This window comes from Phocoena sinus, chromosome 16 (assembly GCF_008692025.1).
Source record: "Phocoena sinus isolate mPhoSin1 chromosome 16, mPhoSin1.pri, whole genome shotgun sequence".
NCBI classification, from domain to species: domain Eukaryota; kingdom Metazoa; phylum Chordata; class Mammalia; order Artiodactyla; family Phocoenidae; genus Phocoena; species Phocoena sinus.
The window spans coordinates 20,511,664-20,538,165 of record NC_045778.1 but is presented as its reverse complement, the minus strand read 5'-3'; the positions used below and the strand labels follow the sequence as shown (position 1 = coordinate 20,538,165).

Sequence of the window (26,502 nt, the reverse complement as noted above, 5' to 3'; positions counted from 1 at the left end):
GCTCCGCGGCATGTGGGATCTTCCCAGACCGGGGCACGAACCCGTGTCCCCTGCATCGGCAGGCGGACTCTCAACCACTGAGCCACCAGGGAAGCCCTGACAGGTGTATTCTTAACCACTGCGTCACCAGGGAAGCCCTAAAGTGTATAACTTTTAATTCATTGAACTTTCTTATAACTAAATCCATTTCCTACCTCTGATTATCCTCTTAGCCAAATTCCTAGAATTGAAATTGTTGAATCAAAGAGTATGAAAAGGGCTTCCCTGGTGGCGCAGTGGTTGAGAGTCTGCCTGCCGATGCAGGGGACACGGGTTCGTGCCCCGGTCTGGGAGGATCCCACATGCCGCGGAGCGGCTGGGCCCGTGAGCCATGGCCGCTGGGCCTGCGCGTCCGGAGCCTGTCCTCCGCAACGGGAGGGGCCACAGCAGTGAGAGGCCCGCGTAACGCATAAAAAAAAAAAAAAAAAAAAAAAAGAGTATGAAAAAATTACAGGATTAAAAATTTTTTTTTAATTTATTTTGTTGGCCATGCTACCTGTCTTGTGGGATCTTAGTTCCCTGTCCTGGGATCGAACCTGGGCCCTCGGCAGTGAAAGCGTGGAGTCCTAACCACTGGACCACCAGGGAATTCCCAAGGATTTTTATATATGTGTATATCCCAATTGATTTCCAGAAAATCTGCACCATTTACGTCCTCACCAGGAAAGCATGAGAGAGTTCATTTCTTTGCACCCTCAGTGACACTGGTCATGATCATCCCGTGGATGTTTTGATTTATTTAATTATGAGTAAAGTTGAACCTTTTTTTATGTTTATTGGCCGATAGGGTAGACAGCTTTCCAGACCATTGGATATTGGGTCTGGAAGGCAAGATTCAGTGGACCTTGACATGGAGGGCCTCACTTGTCCATGGGCCACACTTGGCACCAGGCACGTGGGGTGGTGATGCCAGGAGATAAATAGAACATGCCCAAGACAAACTAAGCCTCTTTACTGGTTAGTTTACCCAGAACCAGCCGTACATAGGAGATTTGTGATAAACTTTGTGACAGTAAAACTATGAAAAGTAATGAAAGACAGATATGGATTATTCTTAATTTTTAAAGATGGGATAGGAATTAAAAAATAAAACAACAACAAAAACTCCAAACTTTCTACCTTTGATAGATAGGTATAATTTTATCCATTTGTGTTGTTAAATTCCCCCAAAATATATACATAAATATGTATATAAGTGTGTAAAAATGTGTCTTGAAGGATTCTGTTATCTTAGGGGAAAAGAAGTAAAGGTTTTTAAAAAAAAACCTGTATTGATAGAAATTTTTTCAAAGAGAGTTCGTGAGTATTCACAAATTACTTGTTAATTAAAAATGCTTACTACTAGGGTTTCCCTGGTGGCGCAGTGGTTGAGAGTCCACCTGCCGATGCAGGGGACACGGGTTCGTGCCCCAGTCTGGAAAGATCCCACATGCCGTGGAGTGGCTGGGCCCGTGAGCCATGGCCACTGAGCCTGCGCGTCTGGAGCCTGTGCTCCACAACGGGAGAGGCCACGACAGTGAGAGACCCGTGTACTGCAAAAAAAAAAAAAAAAAAAAATGCTTACTACTAGATTCTTTAAAATATTTAATATTTAAATTTTAAAAACAAGTCCCAGTCTCAATTTTCTTCATTCTATTAGCAGGTTATGGTGACTAAGGGGTAAAGGGAGCACCCAGGAAGAGGAAACATAATTAATTACAGTTCTTACTAGGAAATCTATCTCTTCCTGTTATTCCAAGTGTTTCCCAGTACATGCTTAACATGGAAACGAGTAGAGATATCAGTCTGGGCTTTAAACATACTCATATCTAATACAGCCTGTCTTTGATTGTAAAAGTGAAGATATTTTAACGAGAATTGATTAAGGATGACGTGGAGCTGATAAAAATGTTTCTCCCATGAATCTTCTGACAATACTGAGCTGAACTGCTTGAGAATTCATTTCTCAAACAAGAGGCAATTTGCTTTCATTAATTCATGTATAGTAAATATAGTATTTGATAATAGGTCCCTAAGTCTGAAGAATTTGGCCACGTAAAACAGTGGTTACAATTATTGGATTTGAATTCCATCTGCTTAGTTAACAAAAAACTCAGCTTTTATAGTAATAAGCTAAATGAGTTCAAGTTACTTAACCACTGACATTTAATAATAGCTACTATTATTGAGTTCTTACTGTGATTGGGCTTTGTGTTAAGTGCTCGACTTATTCATGAAACGTAAAGATGAGAGAACCTAGGCACATAGAAATTACACAACTTGCCTAAAGTCTCAGGGCAGAACTGGGATTTAAAACAAAGTAATCAGAATCCAAGAGCCACATAACCACTGTTGTACCCTGCTGTTGACATTGCAATTATAATTAATGAAGCCAAGTCTTGATAATTCATGATAATAAGGATTAGATGGGTGAGTGAAATCAAATAAAATCATAAATGGCTCTCAAACCTCATTTTAGTTTGGGTTGAAGTTTCTGTTTTCCCAATCAAAATCTCTAACCAAACTTTATTGGTAACAGAATTATCAGGTTTATCCTTTTTTTTTGAATTGTGAAAAATTTTTCCTTCCAATTTTATTGAGATATAATTGACATATAGCACTGTATGAGTTTGAAGTGTACAGCATAATCATTTGACTTACATACATCATGAAATGATTACCACAGAAAGCTTATTAAACATCCATCATCTACATAAATATGAAATAAAGAAATAGAAATTTTTTTTCCTTCTGATGAGAACTCTTAGGATTTACTTTCTTAACACTACTTAACATACAGTAGTGTTAATTATATTTATCATGTTGTACATTGCATCTCTAGTACTTATTTATTTTATAACTGGAAGTTTGTACCTTTTAAAAATTTATTTATTTATTTATTTTTGTGGTACGCAGGCCTCTCACTGTTGTGGCCTCTCCTGTTGCGGAGCACAGGCTCCGGACATGCAGGCTCAGTGGCCATGGCTCACGGGCCCAGCTGCTCCGCGGCATGTGGGATCCTCCCGGACCGGGGCACGAACCCGTGTCCCCTGCATTGGCAGGAGGACTCTCAACCACTGCGCCACCAGGGGAGCCCTGGATTCCTTATTTTAAACATTGATTTTTGTTTTAGGCTGAACAAATCCTGGCAGAATTTAAGGTCAGGGCCCTGGAATGTCACCCTGACAAGCATCCTGAAAACTCCAAAGCTGGTAAGTATTTAATAATGGCTGTTTCTCATGAAAATGTAGAGCATAGAGATCTAAAAAGGCTTTAATAGTAACTTCATTTTCTTTTATCTATTTACACTCAAAATTATTCTTTCATTCAATGCCAAAGAATGATTTTGCACTATCAGATGGAAGGAGAGGAGGGAATTGGGTAGGGTTTTTTTCTAACAGTAGTCATTTGATACTCATTTATCTTTCTGCTATAATGTTCTGCTTCATGGTTTCAAATCTGTCCAGTTTATGCTTTATTTCACCATTTCTCAAATGTTGACATGACTTAAATATGTTTGTAACCAGGTGGCTGTCTTGATGAGAACCTTGCTGTGTTTTCTTCATTTTGAAGACCTGAATAGGTCCATATATATTATATAATAATATATTCGTACATTTGTTTTTTCTTTATCATAATTTACATTTCATGATCATAAATTTATGCATAAATGCTTTTGTGTATCTCAGCTTGAAAAAATACAAGCAAACCAATAATCCTTCCTTAACCTGTCGCCCTCCTGCTCCTTCCCTATCTCTTGCCTTCCCTTTAGAGCCAAACTTCCTGAAAGAGAAGTCCACAGTTGGTATCTCTACTTCCCTTTTGCCATTTTCAATTTATCCCAGTCTGACTTCCTCCTCACCTTTTTAGGAAACAGTTCTTGTAATAGTCACCAAGGACTTCCTGGCTGCCAAATTCAATGGTCCACATTGTAGTCCTTACCTTCCCTGAGCTTGCATCAGAATTTGGCACTACTGACCATGCTCACCTTCTTTTTTTTTTTGCGGTACGCAGGCCTCACACTATTGTGGCCTCTCCCATTGCGGAGCACAGGCTCCGGGCGTGCAGGCCCAGCGCCCATGGCTCACGGGCCCAGCCACTCCGAGGCATGTGGGATCTTCCTGGACCGGGGCACGAACCCGTGTCCCCTGCATTGGCAGGCAGACTCTCAGCCACTGCGCCTCTAGGAAAGCCCCATGCTCACCTTCTTGACACTCCTTTTTCTTAGCTACCAGCATACGTACACCCTTATGCTTTTCCTACTTCTTGGGCTGCTCTTTCTGTCTCCTTTGTGACTTCCTTCCCTTCTGTCCTAAGGTTCCCTTCTAAACTCTCTTCTGGGTTTACTCCCCATTTTTTCTCTGGAGTTTTGTCCAAGTCTGTGGTTTCAATCATCAGCTATTTGTTGATGGCTCTCCAATCTATCCTTAACTCAGTTCTCATTCCTCAGTTTCAGACTGTAGCTTCAACTGCTTCTTGGAAATCTCCTTTTGGAGACAATTCAGAGTCACTCTGTCAAAAACTGGACTCGTTATTCATCCTCCTCTCACCTCTTAAAATCATGCCCATTTTTCTATGTTTCCCCATCTCAATAAACGGCACCACCATTCATTCAGTTGGTCAGGCTGCAGTAGGTAAGCCACTATCATTTCATGCCTGAATCCTTACAGGACTCCTTTAATTGCTTCACACTGCAAATAGTGGTCTTTCTTTCTAGTTATGGAAAGAAATAAAAGATTTAATATGTACAAAACAGTACAAAGAATACCATAACAAATGCCCATGTATGTATCACACAGCTTAAAACTTTACCAGTGCAGTTGAAATCTCTTGTGTATTCCTACCCTGATTTTACCCTCAGGGTAGATAATACTATCTTAAATTTGATGACTATGTTTACTATATGTGTATACTATAGGTATGTGTATAGTATGTGTATACATATGATTTTTCTATAAGGAAAATATTATGATTAAGACCTGTCTATAACTCCATATTTCACAAATGGTAAGACCTAACCCCTCTTCATTAAAAAAATTTTTTACCTTATCGTATATCTCTTAATTAATTTTCTATAGAAATCATCGATCCCTTTGATTTGTATAAACAAGTCATTTTCCAATGTATGAAGTCATCTTTTGTTAGATACTTAACTATTATTTCTGCTCATTTGACCCTCCTCCTTTTTCTTGGCCACGACACATGGCTTTCAGGATCTTAGTTCCCTGACCAGGGATTGAAGCCAGGCCCCCTGCAGTGGAAGCATGGACTCCTAATCACTGGGCCACCAGGGAAGTCCCTCCCCTTTTTCATTAAGGCAATATGAACAAATCATAAGTGTAAACCTGATAAATTTTTGTCCACATATAACCAGTTTAACCACTGCCCAGATGAAGATGTAGAACATTTCCACCACCCCAGGGAAAGTCCCTTTTCATGTCCTGTTCAATGTCAGCACCCTCTCCCATTTTTGGATCTTATCATCATTGATTAGTTTTGCCTAGTTTTGAATTTCATGTAAATGGAATCATACAGTATGCATTCTTTTGCGTGCAGCTTCTTTCGCTTTACCTTATGTCTGTGATATTTACCCGTATTGTACATGTAGCGACAGCTCATTCTTTGCCATTGCTGGGCCTTTAGGTACAAGCCCCTTCATGCTGTGTTCCCCCCACTTATCTCTCTATCCTCATTTTCTCTCCACCACCATGCTTACAACCCCATGTTTCAGCCACTCAAAACTACCTTGGTTCCTTGATGTGCCCTGCTCTCCACTCTTTAGACCTTTATACCTATTGCTTTCTCTGCCTGGAACATCCCCAAGGCCTGCCCACCTCCCTGCCCTGCTTTTGATTGGTTGCGTCTTACTCCTGAGTCAGGTCTCAGCCTAGCCATCACTTCCTCTGGGATTTATGTGTGCCCCAGCTACCCAGAGCACCCTACGTATATGTCAGGTGGCCAACTGTGTATCATATTGTCCTCTTGTTGACAATTTGCTTATTAGTCGTACTGGAAGCTCAGTGAGCCTGGCTTCCTGCTTGTCTCATTCAAAGTGGTATGCCTTGCACCTAGCACAGCACCTGCAGTGGAGGACAGCTACTTTGTGCACATAATTTCTTGAATGAGTGAAAGAATGAATTCGTGAACATTTCTGTAGGAGACATATGAATTACCTCTCTAAACTAGAGTTAATATTAAGATAGATGTCCTAGCATAAAAGTATAAAAATTTGATAAACACTTAAAAAACCCACCACCACAGATTATTCTTTAACTGGGTTCCTCTCCAGTGAAGCATGGCTTTGAGTTGTTTTTCTGTCCCCAGCCAACAATTTCTATTCAAGATGCATGATGAATCACTGTGCAATCATTGCCATTCTAGTTGCCATAGTGTTGGGAGTTTTCATGTATGTGCTACCGCAAGACTTCTTGTTTAGAGAAACGCTGGACTGTGTAAATATTGTTTAAAATGAAAAGGTACACAGACATCAATATCTTCCCTTGTAAGGCTTGCAGTAGATAGATGATTCAACCTTTGGGTAGAAATTGCTTTGAAATCTGTTTAAGCATCCATTTACTTAATTTGGATTAATATGGCTTTCTGAAAATTTAAGTGGTTCTTTACACACTTGGAGAAGGGTTAAGGTTACTGATAAAAATATTTTAAAATGTGAAACAAAAATTCACCCTGATGCTGATTTTAGCTTGACTGAAATCCAGAATATATTGGACAGATTTTGAAACATATTTCATTAAGGTGAAAGGCTAAGCCTTTAGAACAACTGCAGGTAGAAGAAATTAAACTTGTATATACACTTTTTTGGTTTGCTAAATGTAGTCTCAACCGCTGCCACTGAAATGACTGATTTGGTAGCATGACAGAGTAGTAGATATGAACACAGGTTTGTCTGTCTAGATTGCTCCTAGCTCCCACTTATGAGCTAGTTGATTTTGGTCAACCTCTTTGAGCCTCAACATACTCCTAGGTAGAATGGGTAGACTAATAGCATATTATTACTTCATGTGTCTGCTGTGAGGATTAAATGATGTATCTTTCATGTAGGAAGAACTCAATGAATGTTGGCAATTACGAGTCAGTGGACTTTCTTTTCTTGTTTTTATGCAGCATTCCAAGATAAAAATTTAACAAAATGGGATAGTTTTCTCTTTGTAAGTAAACATCAGATTGTTCTCACTCTCATTAAAAAAAAATCTAAATCTAAGGCTTTTAGAGATCTTTGCTCTGCAGTTGTGGGTGATGTATGCAGGACTGGTTGTGCTATAGAAATTGTGTCACTGAGATCAAAAGCCTCTGGCTGGTACTCATGCCAGTCCTATGTGCACATAACAGTAATGGTTTCAGGCCAATGCTTTATTAACTTCTCTTTGAGCCTGAAGAAAGGGATTTCAAACTAAATTAAGGACCCGTGAAATGGTATTTTTGTTATTGATTTGCAGGCTTCAAAGACATTTGAATATTTGAAGAAGGGGAACTCTTTGTCTCTTACTGACTGAAATATTTCGATGTTTCAATGTTTTCGTACGTTAAAATCTCTTTATTGCTTTTTCCCCCTTGGAATAAAAATAACATACAGTGTTAAATAATGTTGTAAGTGAAAGTCTGCTCTTATCTCTTTTTGCTAGAGAACCACTATTAACAGTTGGTGTATTTTCCTCCAGATTGTTTTCAAAGCATGTCCTGATATCATATTATTATTATTATTATTTCTCAAGTAATTGTAAGTGGTCTACATTTAAATTGTGGCTATACTAATAATAATACAAATTATACTATGAAATATGAATTAAAAGAACCTCGTATTTTCAAAGTAGACCTAGGAGTTAAATCAGAATGTCTCTTAAAGGTTCCATCATCATTTGCTTGTATAAGCTTATAAAATGAGATCTCTCTTCCCAGAACTGGTATATGTTTATCTTGTATGATTCATTTGATTAGTGGATATATTAAAGGACAAATATAAATCCAAACTCACTTTTATTAAATGTGGTGAAGGCTATGGAACAAGGAAAAGGCCACCTAACAGGAAAGGTAAGGTCTCTTTTGCTTTCTGCTTATCAACTGCTGTTGAGGGATTGATATTAGAATAATTCTTTCATTCCGGAAACTCTGGAAAATGAGGCCAAGAATAATGTGCAAACAGAAGGTAAATCATAGATAAAAATGTAAACCTTTAAAGCCTCTGCACTAGTAGTAACTGGCATGTGCATCCATGGTGATAATTTAATGAGCTTTTTATCCTGTTGGAAAAAGTGACACGTCATTTATACATCGGGACATTTACACTGTCGTCAGCAACAGGAAGGATTTTACTCACTGGAGCTAGCAGCTATTGCAAGATGTTTTTTATGTGTTTGTTTTCCTCAGCTTTTTTTTTTTTTTTTTTTGCGGTACGCAGGCCTCTCACTGCTGTGGCCTCTCCCATTGCGGAGCACAGGCTCCGGCCGCGCAGGCTCAGTGGCCATGGCTCACGGGCCCAGCCGCTCCACGGCATGTGGGATCTTCCCGGAACGGGGCACGAACCCGCGACCCCTGAATCGGCAGGTGGACTCTCAACCACTGTGCCACCGGGGAAGTCCCTTCCTTAGCTTTTAATAACCCCATCTTTAGGGTCTTCCCTTTAATCTATTAATTGCTACTACCTCCAGCAGTGATATTAAATATTCAATGACCTATTACGTACCTGTGCTGCCCAGCTTTGGACAGGGTCCTGGAGGTGCCCTGCCATGGTTGGCAGTACCTCTGGCTGCTGGAGGAATACTTGAAGTGGTGGTGTTTGGGGGATTAAAGCTCAGGAACAGCAGCTCTGTACCAACTGAGGTACAGAAGTATTTCAGTAGTTTCACAATTGGTATGGTGGTACCATCAGTATTGACTGTACATTTGCCCTAACATCTTCTGTACCAGAGGATATTGACTACTTCCCGTGAGGTATTTTTAAGCACCATCAGGATAATTTTAATTATTTTTCCCAGTTATACTATTAAACGTGCCTAATTCACAAAATGTTTTAAGGGCATGTGTCATTTCTTTGGTGCTTAGAGCTCAGGGAATAGCATTATATGAATATCTTTATATTCACATCCAAATTGGAAGCATTCACTCATTCATTCATTGAACAAATACTTTTTGAGCACCTACGACACTGCTCTAGTACAAGGGATGCAGCAGAAACAAGACAAAGTCTCTGCCTTCATGGGGTTTGTATCCTCATGGAGGAGATAGATCATAAACAAATAACTATATATAATGTCAGGGGGTACTATGAAGAAAAGTAAAGCAGGGCAACGGAGATAAAGGAATGGGGCTGATGGAGTGGGCAGTTATTTTATGTAGCATGGTCAGAGAAAACTCCATCGACAAGACAACATCTGACCAGACATTTGGAGGAAGTAAGTCATGTGAGTGCTTGGGGTGAAAGTCTTCTTGGTAGAAAGGACAGCAAGTGCCAAGTCCTGGGGCTGGAGTGTGTCTGGTGTACTCAAGGAACATCAGGGAACCTACTATGGCTGTAGCAAGGGAGATGGGAAAAATAGGAGAAATAGGAGGGGACTTTCCTGGTGGTCCAGTGGTTAAGAATCTGCCTTCCAATGCAGGGCACGCAGGTTAGATCCCTGGTTGGGGAACTAAGATCCCACATGCTGTGGGGCAACTAAGCCCACGTGCCACAACCACTGAGCCCGTGCACCACAACTAGAGAGCCTGAGTGCCACAACTACTGAGCCCATGTCCCACAACTAGAGAGAAGCCTGAGCACTGCAATGAAGAGCCCGTGTGCTGCAATGAAAGATCCCGCATGCCGCAACTAAGACCCGACACAGCCGAAAATAAATAAATATAAAAAAAACTGAGGTCAGAGAAGGAAGAGAGGGGCAGAGGGCAGGCAGAGCATGTCAGACCTAGTAGCCACGGTAAGAATTTTCAATTTAATTCTAAGAGAAATTAAAAGTCAAAATGGAAGTAATTTTGAGCAGAAGAGTGACATTATGTGACTTTTTTTTTTTTTTTTGGGCCATGTGGCTTGTGGGATCAGCTTCTGGGATCTTAGTTCCCCGACCAGGGATTGAATCCACACCCCCTGCAGTGAAAGTAGAGTCCTAACCACTGGACCGCCAGGGAATTCCCTATGTGACTTATTTTTAAAAAGATCACTCTGACTGCTGTGTAGAACACAGACTGAGGCAAAGGCAGGGAGATCAGTTGAGAAGCTAGTATAATAATCCAGCCAAGAGAGGATGGTGGCTTGGACCAGAGTGATGGCAGTGGAGGCGGGGACAAGAGGTCAGGTCTCGGATACATTTGAAAGTAGAGCCAACAGGATTTTCTAATGAATTAGAAATGAAATGTAAGAGAAAGAGAAGAGTCAAGGATGACTCCAAGTGTTTAGAAAACTAGTACAGTATGTCCTGACTCCCCATGCAGAACCAGTCTTGCTTCTATATTTCTCTTTATCACACTGTATTGAAATGATTTGCTTATATGTCTGCTTCCTTACTAGACTCTGAGTTTCTCAAGGGTACAACGTGGATCTTAGTGATGAACAAGGAAGATTTTTATTATCCCTGGAGATTAAGGAGAAAGTGGAGATTAGAGGGCCATATGCATTGCAGGAAAATGGAAGGGGCAGGAAGGTAGTCAAGTGTAGCCTTCCCAGCTGGGGAGCCTGGCAGGCTTGGGTTTGAATTGTGGCTCCATCACTTGTAGCTTAGGGACTTGAGGCAAGTTATATGAACCTCCTTCAGCCTTAGACTATGTAAAATGTGAATAATACTAATAATATCCACCTCATAAAATGGTTGTGAACACAAAAGAAACTCTGTATTCATTAGCAATCACTTCCCATTTCCCCCTGCCCAGCCCCTGGCAATCACGAATCTAATTACCGTATAGATTTGTCTATTCTGCCTATTTCATATAAATGGCATCACACAGTAAGTGGCCTTTTGTGACTATCTATCTTCTTTCATTTAGCATAATGTTTTCAAGGTTCATCCATGTTGTAGCATATACCACATTTTGTTTATCCACCTGTTGGCTGACAGACATTTGAGTTGTTTCCACTTTTTAGCTAGTATGAATAAAGCTGCTATGGGCATTCATATACAAGTTTTTATATGTGTGGACTTATGTTTTCAGTTCTCTTGAGTATATACTTAGGGTTGAAATTCTTGGGTCAAATGGTAATTCTATGTTTAACATTTTGAGGAACTACCAAACTGTAGTTCAAAGGAGGAACATTGTTTTACATTCCCACCTGTATGAGGCTTCCAATTTTTCCACATTCTCACCGACACTTGTTATTATCTATCTTTCTTTTTTTTTTTTTTTTTCGGTACGCGGGCCTCTCACTGTTGTGGCCTCTCCCATTGCGGAGCGCAGGCTCCAGACGCGCAGGCTCAGAGGCCACGGCTCACGGGCCCAGCCGCTCCGCGGCATGTGGGATCTTCCTGGACTGAGGCACGAACCCGTGTCCCCTGCATCGGCAGGCGGACTCTCAACCACTGTGCCACCAGGGAAGCCCATATTTTATTTTTTTGATGCTATTGTAAATGGAATTGTTTCCTTAATTTCATTTTCAGATTGTTCATTGCTAATGTATAGAAACACAATTGAGTTTTGTATATTGGTCTTGTATCCTGCTCTATAGAAAGTTTTAACTTCACTGAGGAGCAGAAGACATATTGGAAGTGTTTCCAACAGGTCTTGAAAAGTTCCTATTATATGCCATCTGGTCAAATAGATCAGTGACAAAGCTACTATTTATCAACCACCTACCATGTTATTTCCTGTGTTTAAAAACTCCCAGGAGCTTCCCATTGCTCTTACAAGAAAAAACAGACCAGAATCCTTAGCATAACCTCTAAGGTCCTGGGTGACCGGCCCTTGTCTACTCTACAGGCCCACTCCTCATTGTTCTTCCCCTGACCCGTGTCTTCCTGCCAAATTGGCATCCTCTGCTTCCTCTAAATAAACATGCTTTTTTTTTTTTTGCCTTAGAGTCTTCATTTACACTGTTCCTCTAGCCTGTTCATTACCCTCTATCACACTACCAACTAGAAAAGGTAGTTTTCTTCCTAGTAGACAAGATTGTAATTTTCCCAATGTTTATAAACGTCTATCCCGTGAGGTAGATTATGTCTATTGTTCACATCTGTGTCATCAGCACCTGGGAGAGCACCTGGCACATCACTGGAGCTCAGTAAAGGGAGTGGATAAACGGTGAGCCAGGTACATTACGTACAAAATCTCACTTGTCCTTATGATGCACTTTACAAATGAGGAAACTAAAGCTTGATGAAGTGAACTGGCCCAAGGTTACACAGCTGGTAAATAACAGAGACATATTTCAGTGAGATCAGTTGGATTGTATGGGAGTTTAAAAATAACTCCTCCGGGAAAGTAGTGCTCATTTTAAAATTTGTTTTCTAGTGGAGACTTTTCAGAAACTGCAGAAGGCAAAGGAGATTTTGACTAATGGAGCAAGTCGAGCCCGCTATGACCACTGGCGAAGGAGCCAGATATCGATGCCATTCCAGCAGTGGGAAGCTTTCAGTGACTCGGTGAAAACGGTAGGTTTCTCTCTGGGATTAACTGAATTTATGAAGCTCAGGCTGCCCCTGGATTAGACTCACATAGTAGCTTAAAGAGTCGGCAGACAAGAGGAGAGAGAAGAAGACCAAGAGGCTGGTAGTATCTAGATATAACACAGTGTCCACAAAATCCTGTGAAGGGAAAGTCAGTACATCAGGGCCAGAAGAGCCTCTGACTACATTTGTCAGTCTCTTTGGCTGTTTGATTCAGTATATGTATATGCTCCCCGTTATCATTTACTGTTTTATACATTCTGATAACTGTGCTTCTCAAGTTGCTCATATAATACTGCCGAACCTTGAACCATTGCAAATTCATATTCTCCATCTTTTTAGTTCATATGAGCCTGTTCTCTTCTCAAGGCTTAATAAATTCAATAAAAAATAGGACCTGGGCTTCCCTGGTGGTGCAGTGGTTGGGAGTCCGCCTGCCGATGCAGGGGACACGGGTTCGTGCCCCGGTCTGGGAAGATCCCACATGCCGCTGAGCGGCTGAGCCCGTGAGCCATGGCCGCTGAGCCTGCGCGTCCAGAGCCTGTGCTCCACAACAGGAGAGGCCACGACAGTGAGAGGCCCGCGTACCGAAAAAAAAGAAAAGACCTAATTAATCAAAGAAAGCTGTAAGTTATTTGTAAATTATTCCCATTATTAATTCTGGTGAAAGAATTGTTGGATAGATGCAGAGAGACTTTTTAAACCATTGTGTTATTTTCCTTCATGGCATTAGAAAAGCTAAATACAAAATAATCTCTGTAATTACTGTGTTATGTATTTATTTTGTTCTTCCATGGGCCTTTGTAGATTGTAGAGAAAATATAATTTTAAAGGTTTTTACATTCTTTTTTGTGTGTGTGTGTGGTACGCGGGCCTCTCACTGCCGTGGCCTCTCCTACTGCAGAGCACAGACTCCGAACGCGCAGGCTCAGCGGCCATGGCTCACGGGCCCAGCCGCTCCGAGGCATGTGGGATCTTCCCGGACCGGGGCACGAACCCGCGTCCCCTGCATCGGAAGGCGGACTCTCAACCTCTGTGCCACCAGGGAAGCCCAGTTTTTACATTCTTAGACATGATTTATTTTCTGGCTTTTTTTTTTTACAGGGACATTTTTCAATAACATGAGACATAGAATGCATAAGTTACCTTATAAGGAAGTCTTAAGGGACATACTAGAATTAGTGTATAAAGTGATTCACATCTCTTGAATTATAGCTCTTCAAGGTTACATTTAGATTCCTTCTGGATAGTTTTTATTTTAAGGAGACTTGAGCAAATTGTTTTGTCACTGATAAAAAACCTGCAACAATGAGTGAGGGTCTTTGAAGTAATGGGGAAGAACAATGAAAAACTCTCAAAGAATGTAGTTAAAGCCACTCTACATAACATGTAAACTGTTTTCTTAATCTCATTTTGGAATGCAGTGTATATTCAAATGGTTTAAGGTGGATTAAGTATTTATGAAGGACTAACCATAAGATGGTTGAATATATACACAAAATAACTAGAGAGAATCTCTAAAAAAATAGTGACAGCTTCACATACACAAAAGTAAGATTTTTTTCTTTTACATTGTGTATATCCAAAATTCCTTGTTAACACTGACTATTTAAACGTTGTTCTGCCACCTCTACATAACTATTTCTAGTCTCTTGAGTGCTACACACTGTAACTGCTACTGAATTAGTGACCCTTGTTATTTTAATGCCTTTTGATTTATAGTTTATTTTGCTTGATGATCCACTGAACTCTATTACTTAACTTTAACTGCTAATATCAAGTTAGCTGTGGATTTTTCAAAAACTCTTCTCCAAGCCCCTGCTCTAATTTATATTGCAGACCTCTTTCCATTAAATACTAATGTCCTGTCTCCAAACACATCGTTTCTGCTTAGAATTTAGCTTAACTATGAACTCTTTGAGGTCTTACAATAATTACATATCAGATCTTACTGGCTGCATCATTAGTCTTGTCAGCAAACTTGAAATATTATGCTGGGCTAGCATTTGGTTCAGGATTTATTTTTATTAGTGGTACAAAAATGATGAGATGCATATCCTCCTATTTTAAATCAGCAGTGATATTTTTCCTTGCGCAGTCTTCTTTGGGCTCAACCTTGTCGTTTCTGACTTACTTTTGTTCTATTCCTCAGTGAACTTTGAAACCGCTATACCAAATTTCATGTGTTTTGTACCTCATTCGATAGATTTTCTGAAACTTCCGTTCATTCCTTTCCGTTCTAATCCTCACATTGACTTCTGCATGTGAAAACCTCACCTCTCTCTATAACATTTTAGTTGTTTTTTTGTGTGTGTGCATTTCATTTGTCCATCCTTTCACACTCACTACTCTAGAGAAATTAATAACAATTGCCATACCTAGTATTGCTCATCACCTATTAGATCACCATCTTTTTGTAGATAAACATCACCATTAGGGTGTTTGGATTAGGTATATTACATAGGTCATTCTGACAATAAAATGGTTATAATTTAGGATTATAGGTGAAATTTTAGGTGATGTTTATCTAAAACACATCTGCATGTTCTCTTGCCCTAAAAGTGCAGGACAAATCACAATGTACTTTGCAGCGTCACACAGGTTCATATTACAGGAATCTCCTTGGGAGAATTCCTCAAATGAACCATAGCTTCAGGTGGACACATTTCTATCATCCAAGAGTGATGAAACTCTAACTGGTATTTTTTTTTCCTCACACAAGTCCCTGTCACTTCACTAGCTATTAAGTTTTCTTTTCCATTTTAGAAGTTCCTCCTGATAGTCTAATTTGTAAAAATATTTTAAGAATTCATTCAGGTCAGTGAATATGCTGGAAATTTAAGTCTAGATATGTGATGTTGGTTTAAAAAAAGGGACTATGAAGTGAGGACTTCAGTAACTGTGGCCTTTGGGATCTTGGAATAACTTGAAAACAGACACCTTTCCAGCTTAAAGAATCTTAGCGAAATCATCGTTGTCTTGCTAAATGGTTTTACCCCAAGGGATCCAGGGTATGAATGGCTCTCCCTCTTGCTCCAAAATATATGGCTTTAGGATGGTTGTGGGAAAATGGTTGCAGTCAAAATAAAATTCTGAGAAAAAATTCTCATAAGCCGTTAAAAATGTCCCATGCTGTACCAATTGCTACAAATGCTTTCAAAGTGTTTACTATAGGTCAGTCATTAACCCTCACCACCCATCTAAGGCAGACTGTAGGCACTTTTATTCCAAAAGAAAAGTACTGAGGCAAGAGTTGAGGGCTTCCCTGCTGGTACGGTGGTTTAGAGAACGCCTGCTGATGCAGGGGACACGGGTTCGTGCCCCGGTCCAGGAAGATCCCACGTGCCGTGAAGCGGTTGCGCCCGTGAGCCATGGCCGCTGAGCCTGTGCTCCGCAACGGGAGAGGTCACAACAGTGAGAGGCTCGCGTACCGCAAAAAAAAAAAAAAAAAAAAAAAAAGAGTTGATACATTGTATACAGGCCACCTAGCTGACCTGTGATACATACATCCAACGTTTTCAGCTCTTGATACATTGTATACAGGCCACCTAGCTGACCTGTGATACACACATCTAACGTTTTCAGCTCTTTTCACTAACTTTCTCAATATCTTTCCCCCTCCACAAACGAAGCCACTGGCCAGCCTCCTCTATTCCGCTCACATGCAAAAAACCCAAGAAACTAAGCAAACAAAACAACAAACCAAACCAAGCAGATTATATTTTACACTAGCTGAGGCCATTGCCTCTTTTTAAAATTAACATTTTTACTTTGATATAAAACCTACAGAAAAAAAAATGCTTAAAACCTGCATTTACAGTTTAGCAAGTGGCTGTGAAGTGTATACTCTGTATACACCACCCCTCACCCCAACACACATATTACTGGCACCGAGAAGCTCCCTCCTTATATTGATATATTTTGGCAACCATACCTCAATCTAATTTTTAAACTCTAGTTGTACATATGTATAATCTTGTCATAGAAAATTTAGAACACACCAAAAAATAAAAAGAAAGAAAAGAAAAAATAACTTCACAATGCTGCCATGCAAAGATAACCCCATTTGTATTTTGGTACATTTCCTTCCAGTGTTTTCTGTCCTTCATTTGTTAGTGTGAGAGCCGGTTACACTGAATGGTGGCAGTAACTGCTTTATGGGGTCTTTTTTTGGGGAAGAGGATTCAGGATGACGCTCCTTTGCAGTTGGGGAGAGATAGGTTGAATGTGGGAAGAAGTGAGTTTTCAGGTTGGATTAGGGCAGAAGGCTTGAATATACTTAAGGTTTTAGGCTGTGTACAGGCTATATTGCCCTCCAGTCTGTATATTTTATGTATATGTATCTATCTATATATTTATCTATCTATATTTGAATATATATATATATATATATATATAGATGAATATATTTGAATATATATCTTTCCAGCTTTTAATTTAGTTGAGATCATGCTATTTGTGATCATATTGGCTATTATTTATAAACACGTCATTAACATTTCCCAATTCTCTTAAAAAACGATGATGAACAGATTTATTTAAAAGAGTCCAAGAAGGCATTTCACCCCTTTGTACTTTCTTTGCACCCCTTTCTTCATGGTGAGGTACTCCTCCTGGCTCCCGCCTGTGTGCACAGTGTTAATGCTCCTGAGACAGCTGGTAAGAAATTGTGGTATCTCTCTAAGCTCTTTAAGGTGCTAGTGATCTCTGCCCCTTCCCCGCCACCCCCCACTTCCCACCTCCCTCCACTCCACGTAGCGAACTTGGCCAAATACACACATAATGGGCCACCGCCTGCCTACGTTGATTTGTTTAAACTAGCAAATAAAGTGGTGCTCTGGGGAGAAGCTGGCAACCACAGTATTTTGAGATAGTTCAGACCTCAGTGCGCTAAAGATGAAAAGCCCGATGCCCCTTGCAACATGGGGCACGTGTGTAGCAGAGGCAGTGGCCCCTGCCATGGTTTGTGGCACAGTTTTGTTTTTTTTTTTTTGTGGCAGTTTTTAAATGTCACAACTTCTGAGCTTATTCGCTAAGCCTTGGACTTTAGAAAAATCAATGTTTTATTTGGTTTGGTTTCTTTGCTTTGCTTTTATTCTGTTTTTTTTTTGCAGCACAGGAAAAGAATATCCTGGATATTAGGAGGATAATATATTCTGGGTTTTAAAGTTGCCCAAATATGTGGCTTATGGGTTCTTCTTGGGCTTCTGAGCAACAGAGGTAGTATGTTACTGTTCAGCAGTGCTTCAGAAATAGCATCCCACAATATCCAGATGAGGTTTCAAGAAACAGTTATGTTTATTATTTTGGTTGATGTCAGGGCTAATTATTCTACTTGAAATATTCTTGACACAGCAAACTCTCACTCTTTCTTACTCTGTATTCATCTATTTGTCTTTTCATTTATCTACCCATCCATCCAATTTTAAACATTTTAATAGGAAACACAGGGAGTTTCCTGACGGTCCAGTGGTTACGAGTGGTGCTTTCACTGTTGTGGCCCAGGTTCAATCCCTGGTCAGGGAACTAAGATTCTGCAAGCTGCACAGTGCAGCCAAAAAAAAAAAAAGACAAAGGAAATACATATACAGGACACACATGAAAAAGGTACAAAAGGATGTACGGGGAAAAGTAATTGTCTTGTGCTTTTGCTCCATTTTGAAGATCCATTTTTCATTTTTTCCTCACTCCTGACACTACCATCAGAAGCCAGAGCTAGGCTGGAAAAATTACACCATTAAGTTACTTGGCAAAGGACCACCACCCAAGTATATTGGACGCAGTTCTAGGATGTCAGGTTTCTGGGGGGTGTTTTCAAGTGTTTTGGATCTTGTGTTTGTCTAAAAATATAAAAGTTTTACCAGAAGTTAGTGGGCAATGCCCAACACTTGATTTATGGTCCCTGATTTTTTAAAATTGTAAATTAAAAAAATATAATAAAACAACACTTTTGTTAAAAAAATCAAAATAGTACAATAGGATATGTAATAAAAAGTGAGTCCATCCTTATTCCAGACTCCAGTTCTACTCCCCTCTCTCAGAAAGCCACCATTGCAGTTTCTTGTGTTTCCTTCCGGAAACCTTCCATACAGTATACACATACACATTCATATTATTATTAAAAAATGGAAAGATATTTAGAAAGTTCTCATTATTTTGATGATAACTGGACTTTAAGTGAATCCACTTAAAATTAGGACAAATATTTCACAGTAAATATTGATTGACTTTCTGCTTTGTGCCATGAGTTCTCTTAAAGAGAAGATGTATAACCCAGAATTCTAATATTTGCCAACTCTTCATTGATCATGGCTGGATGGAAGGTCACAATAGTAGAGTGGGGATAGTAGTTACAACAGTAGTTAGGTTTAATCTCTGGCATGGCTCAAGGTACACAGCCCAATTGTCTGTTTCTTGAGAGTAAAATACACAGAAAACTTACCATTTTAACCATTTTAAAGTGTACATTTCAGTGGCATTAAGTACCTTCCCAATGTTGTTTACCCATCATCACTATCTAGTTCCAGAACTTTTTCACCACCCCAAAAGGAAACCCTGTACCTGTTAGCAATCACTCCCTATTCCCCTCTCTCCAGCTTCTGGTAATCACTAATCTGCTTTCTATCTGTATGGATCTGTCTATTCTGGAATTATACAATATGTGCATTTTATTTCTGGCTTCTCTTACTAAAGCATAATGTTTTCAAGGTTTATCCACTTTGTAGTACTTTCCTCCTTTTTTATGGCCAAATAATATTCCATTGTATGAATATGCCACATTTTTGTTTATTCATTCACAAATTGATGGACATTTGGACTGTTTCCACCTTTTGGCTCTTGTGACTAGTGCTGCTATGAACACTTGTGTTTAAGTTTTTCTTTGAACACTTGTTTTCAATTCTTTTGTGTCTAGGAATTGAATTGCTGGGTCATATGGTAATTTTATGCCTAATTTTCTAAGAAAACCTCTCATTCTTTGAATCTCTCTGATGCTGGTCCCTTTGCTTTCTACCAGGATATGGATTTCTCCTTATATCATTAGTTTTCCAAATCAGTGAGGATTAATTGATTAACATCTGAATTAATTGATTAATATCTGGCTAATAGTCAAGTCTAACATTTTGTTAATCAGCACTATAATAGTAGGTTAGGTGTTACCACATATTGAACTTCAAATATAGAAACTATATAATATTGATTTTATATTATACATCTGCTTTCAATTAATGTAGTCAATGCACTGGGCTGCCAGAGGTAAAAAAGATCTGATGTTGGAAGAATCTGACCAGACTCATACTGATAAAATTGAAAATGAGGAACGGAATGAGCAAAAAGAGATAAAGAATGACGAGTTCGGTCCAACCACAGACAAAATGGAGCAAAAAGAATCCAAATCCATGGAGAAGTCATTCTCCTCACAAAATCCAGATTCTCCAGGTAAGTCATGTCATGTAGCTTTGCAGAACAGAGAAGGTGTGAAATTAAAAGGCTCGTTTTATATTGTATTTATTCTCAACCTTTCCAGCTACATAGTAGTGCCAAATATAAGGGTTGGTTTAGCACCTTAAAAGATACTTACCTAGCATTGACACAGAAACTAGAAGATATATTCCTTAATACATTCCTTGCAAGGGAAAACTTGAGACATTTCTGGGATCGTCATCTGCTTTACTAAAACAGTACTAGCTAACACGTGTTGGGAATTTACTATGTGTAGTTCTTTACATACATTACTTTACATCTATTATCTTGTTTAATATTAATTTTACATATATTAATTTATTTAATCCTCATTACAAGTTTGTGAAGTTGGTACCAATATTATAAATTTATTTATTTGTTTTTATTTTTGGCCGTGTTGGGTCTTCGTTGCTGTGCGTGGGCCCTCTCCAGTTGTGACCAGTGGTGGCCACTCTTCGTTGTGGTGAGCGGGCCCCTCACTGCGGTGGCCTCTCTTGTTGCGGAGCACGGGCTCCAGGCGTGCAGGCCTCAGCAGGTTCTGGAGCGCAGGCTCAGTAGCCATAGCGCACGGGCCCAGTTGCTCCATGGCATGTGGGATTTTCCCGGGCCAGGGATCAAACCCATGTCCCCTGCACTGGCAGGCAGACTCCCAACCGCTGCACCAGCAGGGAAGCCCAGGTTGGTACCAATATTATTCTCATTGTATAGATGAAAAAACTGAAGCCTAGAGAGGTTGAAAAATTTTCTCAAGGTTATCCAGCTTGTATGTGGCAGGGAAGGGGTCTGAACTGAGGCAGTTTGGTTGCAGAATCTGCATTCTAAGGCATTGCACTATCCTGAGAAGATACCTTACCTGTAAGTAGATTTATAGACATCTGACCCATGTATATATCCACTGAAGCAGGGAATTACAGAGGTTAAACTCTCGGCTCCCCAGCTATACTACCTGGGTTCATATCCTAGCTCTACCATTTATTATCTGTATTACCTGGTAAAAGTTACTTAACTTCTCTACACTTCAGTTTTCTCATCTACAAAATAGAGATCAGAATGGTACCTTCTCATAAAGTTACCAAGAGGATTAAATGAGACGATCCATGCAAAATGCTTAGCACAGTGATTTGCCTACAGCAGGCCCTGGATAACTGTTAGCTATTGTTATCATTTCTTTGTCTATCTGGCCATCCCACTGTATTTATCTTGTACAGGTGTGTTATGTACACACACGTTAACTGTCCTCCAAATTCTTGATTCTCATGGTTGTGATACAACACCCCACTAGAATTTAGCCTTTAAGTAAAAGGTTCCTGAATGTTCTCGAACACTTCTTACAAAAAAGAAGATAATTCGATAGTTTGTGGTGAACTATTGTCTTTCTAGAGACAGTCACTTCAAAACTCTCTTTGGGGAGAACTTTTACATGCTCACTACTTGTTGGGAATAAAGATTCTTAGAGCTTCATTCAGGTGCCTCTGCTGGTTACCCAAGAGATCCTTTCATAGAGCCTGCAGTTGACTGCATCAGCCGCATAACTGGCAGTGGTTATAATATAACAAACCAATCAAAGCAGAAGCTCGAATGTCCCAAAAACAGTGTTTTAGGCAAACATACACATACAAACACCCACCCACAGGCATTCACAGGCAAACACGTGAATATTTCTCCATTTAGCCTTGGAATGTTCAGATGTGGGCTTCCGGAACCCTTGGGGCCTCCCTGTGACTATATGTTTCAGATTCAGGCCTATTCTGAGTTCACCAGAGTTGAGGGGGTTGATCACGTCAGATTCTCACACTGAGGCCCCACTTAAATCCCTTTCATAAGATTCTATAAAATTTTCTCTTTCTTTTCAAAAAAAGTTATTTAGATATTTAAAAACCCCAAAGTAATATGAGCTTATCATTAAAAATTCAAAGAATCACATATAGATAACAATTTAGTGTCTACCCTAGTCTCATCCTTCTCTGCTTCTACTTCCTGAAGTAACCAATGCAGATGCCCAGGTGTGTCTCCTTCCATAGCCTTTGTTTGTCTATGCTACCAAAGGCATGTATAAGCATACGTTCGTTTGTGAGGGCTTTACAAATAAAGAATGGGGTTATACTGTGCACATTCCTCTCTGTTATACAGTAGCTAAGAGCACAGACTCTGGAACCAGAGCCTAGCTTTTCCCACTGATGAGTTGTGTGACCTTGGGCAAGTGAGATAACCTCTCTGTATTTGCATTTTCTTATCTCTATATATTGGTTAAAATGTTTGTGTCTACCTCTACCTTGTAAAGTCTTTTTTTTTTTGGCTGGGCTGGATCTTTGTTGCTGTGCGTGGGCTTTCTCTGGTTGCGGTGCGCGGGCTTCTCATTGCGGTGGCTTCTCTTGTTGCAGAGCACGGCCTCTAGGCATGCTGGCTTCAGTAGTTGTGGTGTGCGGGCTTCAGTAGTTGTGGCTCATGGGCTCTAGAGCGCAGGCTCAGTAGTTGTGGCGCACGGGATTAGTTGCTTGGCGGCATGTGGGGTCTTCCTGGACCAGGGATCGAACCCGTGTGCCCTGCATTGGCAGGCGGATTCTTAACCACTGCGCCACCAGGGAAGCCTTTTTTTTTTTTTTTTTTTGTAAGGTCTTTTTGAGAAGTAAATAACGTATGTAAAATATTTAGACCTGGTACATGGCCATTGCTTTTTTTTTTTTTGCGGTATGCAGGCCTTTCACTGTTGTGGCCTCTCCCGTTGTGGAGCACAGGCTCCAGACGCGCAGGCTCAGCAGCCATGGCTCACGGGCCCAGCCTCTCCATGGCACGTGAGATCTTCCCAGATCGGGGCACGAACCCGTGTCCCCTGCATCGACAGGCGGACTCTCAACCACTGTGGCACCAGGGAAGCCAGGCCATTGCTTTTTTAATGTTAGCTTTTATTACTATGGGACTCCTCCTTAGACCCTTATATTTAGAATGAACTCATTAGAATGAACAGCTGATAAATATTCCACAGTGTAGATATATTGTAATTTACTCAGAACAAATTGTGATGCCAGTTTTGATACCCTCACATTGTGAAATGTATTCTCTTACTGTGGCTGAGGAATGAAGCAGAGGGGGTGAGAGGAGGGAGGATCACTGTTTTGAAAGCTGTTGTTGGAGAATAAGAATTACGCAATTTTGCTGAAAGCTGCATTTACCAGTATTTTCTTAATGTTGTTTAAGAGATTATTGGCTGTTTTGAGTAGTGCCTTAAAGTTGGGGTTTCATATGTCAAAGCACAGTTGCCTGATTATTTATAATTTCATTTGACTGCAGTGTAAATTTTTATAACATCAGCATTTAAGAAATATTATTCATGTCAGCTTTACCAAGCCCTGAGTGGCTTCCCACATAACTTTTCAGCATTTTTGTTAATTTACTCAAGCAGTGCTTGATATTTACTTTGAAGTTTGCCTTTTGATGCCTCTTCTGTGATTAGCTTCTATTAAATAGTCCCCATGATTTTCTGATTCATTGCAACCAGGAAAATAAGGAGAACAGCATCTGAAAACCCATGTGCGAGACAATCTTACTTTTACTTTCTTTTCATTTAAATATGCAATAAATGTGCCTTCTGATGAATATAATTCTAGAATCAAACATCCTGGAGTAAAAAAAAAAACAAATGTAGCAGATGCTGTTGATGTGCTAACATATCCTCTGGGCATTGCCAACCCTACGGCTCCCACCAGAGTGCTTTCTCTGGCAGTGGGTCCGGCTTGGCAGCAGTGAGCGGGCAGTTAAGTACCAGGGAGTAAACACGCTGTGGGTGTAGCCATCAGATGATAATGAATGGGAGTGGGAGGCTAAATTCCCCAGCGCCTTCAAGTGGAATAACTCAACTGGAATAACTCTCAGGGGTCTTTACAAACTTGGTTCCTTTCCCTACCAGGGTCTCCTGGGATCAACTCCCCAAGTTAGCCACTTGAATTCAAGTTCTTGTCTGGGGTCTACTTCTAGGGGGACCCAAACTCGAAAACATCTTTTCAAACTACAGAAATAACATGTATTTAGTGTAGAAATGTGAGAAACTATGGTCAAGCAAAAGGAAGAAAATACAATAACTTGTAGTCTTACCACTTAGGGAAATATGTATTATTGTTATTTTGGTATATTTTAAGATATGTTAGTGTACCTAAAATGAAAAGGATATTACTGTACATATTTTGTGTGTGTGTTTCAATTACAGGTTGTCAGAAACAATTTCCTTTTTGCTTTTTCCCCAAATGGCAATTCTTTAGATTTTTTTCTCCGATAGTTCTAAAGAAAGTGCAGATCCTATTTTCCTGGGATAATCACTGTCAACTATTCTGTGTATATTTTTCCTACCACATATGTAGATAATATTTCAAATATTGATGGAGGCATATTTAATATATTATTTTGTAACCTGCTTTTTCATTAGCAATATTATAAAAGTAAAAAATGATACAAGGCATACTTGTTCATTGCAGAAAAATAAGAAAATACAGATAAACAAAAAAAGAGTATAAAAAATGAAAATCATATCTATTCCAACTCTTCAGGAATAGTTACTGTTAACATTTAGGGGTAACTACTTAGAGACTTAAAAAAATTTTATATAAATACCCATGTAAATATGAATTTATGAATGAGATCATGCTGTCTAAACTGTTTCGTAACTACCAGTTACTTAGCAATATGTTACGAACATTTTTCTATGATGATAAATATTAAAACATTGTTAATGACTGTATCAAAGCCTTTTAACCAATTTTCTATTACTGAGATTTAGACTCTTTCTTTACATTTACAAATGGTATCATAATAAACATCCTTAGAGTTAAGCCCTTGAGCACATCATGATTATTTCATTAGGATAAATTTCTAGAAGTAGAATTATTGGCTTAAAGGTTTATACATTTCAATGAGTTTGATAAATATTGCCAAATTGCCTGCTAGAAGTTTTGCCAGTTTACACTTCCTCCAGTAGAGAATGAAAATGACCTTTTCTCTAATTTTCCACAAAGTTGTTTATTAGAATTAAAAAAAAATCTTACTACTGTGGAATAAATTATTTGTATTTCCAGGGATCCTTTCCATTGACCTTCTACTTTTGACAGCTGTTTGAAAGTAGTTTCTAATTTGCTTGCAGATAAATTGTCAAAATTCCCACCACTGGAAGTATCTATAAATATCTTTTTATTAATAAGCATTTAAACACGTAAGGCCCTCTCATCCATATAAACCAATTCCTGTTCATAAGGATTCAATAGTCTGCTTATCCATTTCTGTAAGATATTAATAATTCACACCAAAGACTTACCCTTACATTTCACTTATTGCAATGAAATCTAATCAACAAGCTGTTTTACTATTATAAATAAGCTTGACTTTTCCTACCTCTGATTTTAAAATATTCTCTTCTCTCTTCTATAGGTTTTTCAGATGTGAACTTTTGGCACCTTCGTTTCCGCTGGTCTGGGGATGCTCCTTCAGAACTCCTGAGGAAATTCAGAAACTATGAAATATGAAATGTCCTTGCTCCACAGGGGGGAGAGGGGGAGGGAGAGAGAGGGGGGAGGGAGAGAGAGAGGGAGGGAGGGGAGAGAGACAAAGAGAGAGAGAGAGAGAGAGAGAGAGAGATCATTCCCTGCGCTGCCAACATACAGCCTTTGTTCAAATCTTAAAAATGTCATGTTTGTGAATTGCTGAGTACCAATTAATTCCTCCATCCTTGATCCTGTTCTCTCAATATGTTTTCTAAACAAGAAAAATTTCAGCCTAGCTTCTTTCAATATTTGAGTAAATTACAGCTCTTAGATCCAGAGTAGATTGTATTATGTGCGTTTTCCTGTTAATGTTATTTATAGAAATCCATTAAAAATCGATCTCTGTATTTAAATATTTCATTGATATACCATGATCTTTATGAGTGCTAGATGTACAAGAAATGTTTTCTGACTCTGGATTTAAAATGAAATGTGAAATTACTTGTCTAAACTCCATTGAATGAAATAAATAATTTTCCCAAACTTCATAATGAATTTATAATTCAACTGTATTTTGAAAATAATTTGAATAAGTATTTCTACTTCAATCTTAATAATTATAAATTTAAAAGCTTATTATTCATTTGAGAAAATGTTTTTACAAGATTTCTTTTATTATATAGCAGGTGATAAACTTATAAACTATGTTCTAACTATTAAAATGGGCCTGTTACGTAACACATCCATTTTAGGTTGGAATTACTAGGTTTGCCATGTGTAGTCTATGGTTATTTTTTGTTTGGAAACAAGTGAATGAAAAATTAAGAAGAAAGATGATTTTAGACCAGGGGTTCCTTGGTCAAAACAGAGTTTTCACTGGTCTATAGCAAAATGAAAAAAATACAAATATAGGAAGTTTTTTTAAAAAATAAATCTATTTATTTATTTATTTATTG

General features: G+C 39.3%; 1 protein-coding gene across 1 annotated transcript in view; it reads left to right on the top strand.

The window, feature by feature from the left end:
* Nucleotides 1–25,603, top strand: part of DNAJC12 (DnaJ heat shock protein family (Hsp40) member C12) — a 30,581-nt gene extending 4,978 nt beyond the window's left edge. Inside the window, exons 2-5 of the mRNA XM_032609064.1 lie at nt 3,152–3,230; nt 12,466–12,605; nt 19,853–20,057; nt 25,494–25,603. Coding sequence (XP_032464955.1) covers nt 3,152–3,230; nt 12,466–12,605; nt 19,853–20,057; nt 25,494–25,588 — 519 coding nt within the window. The 3' untranslated portion in view covers nt 25,589–25,603. The remainder of the gene's footprint in view (nt 1–3,151; nt 3,231–12,465; nt 12,606–19,852; nt 20,058–25,493) is intronic.
* The last annotated feature ends 899 nt before the right edge of the window (nt 25,604–26,502 follow it).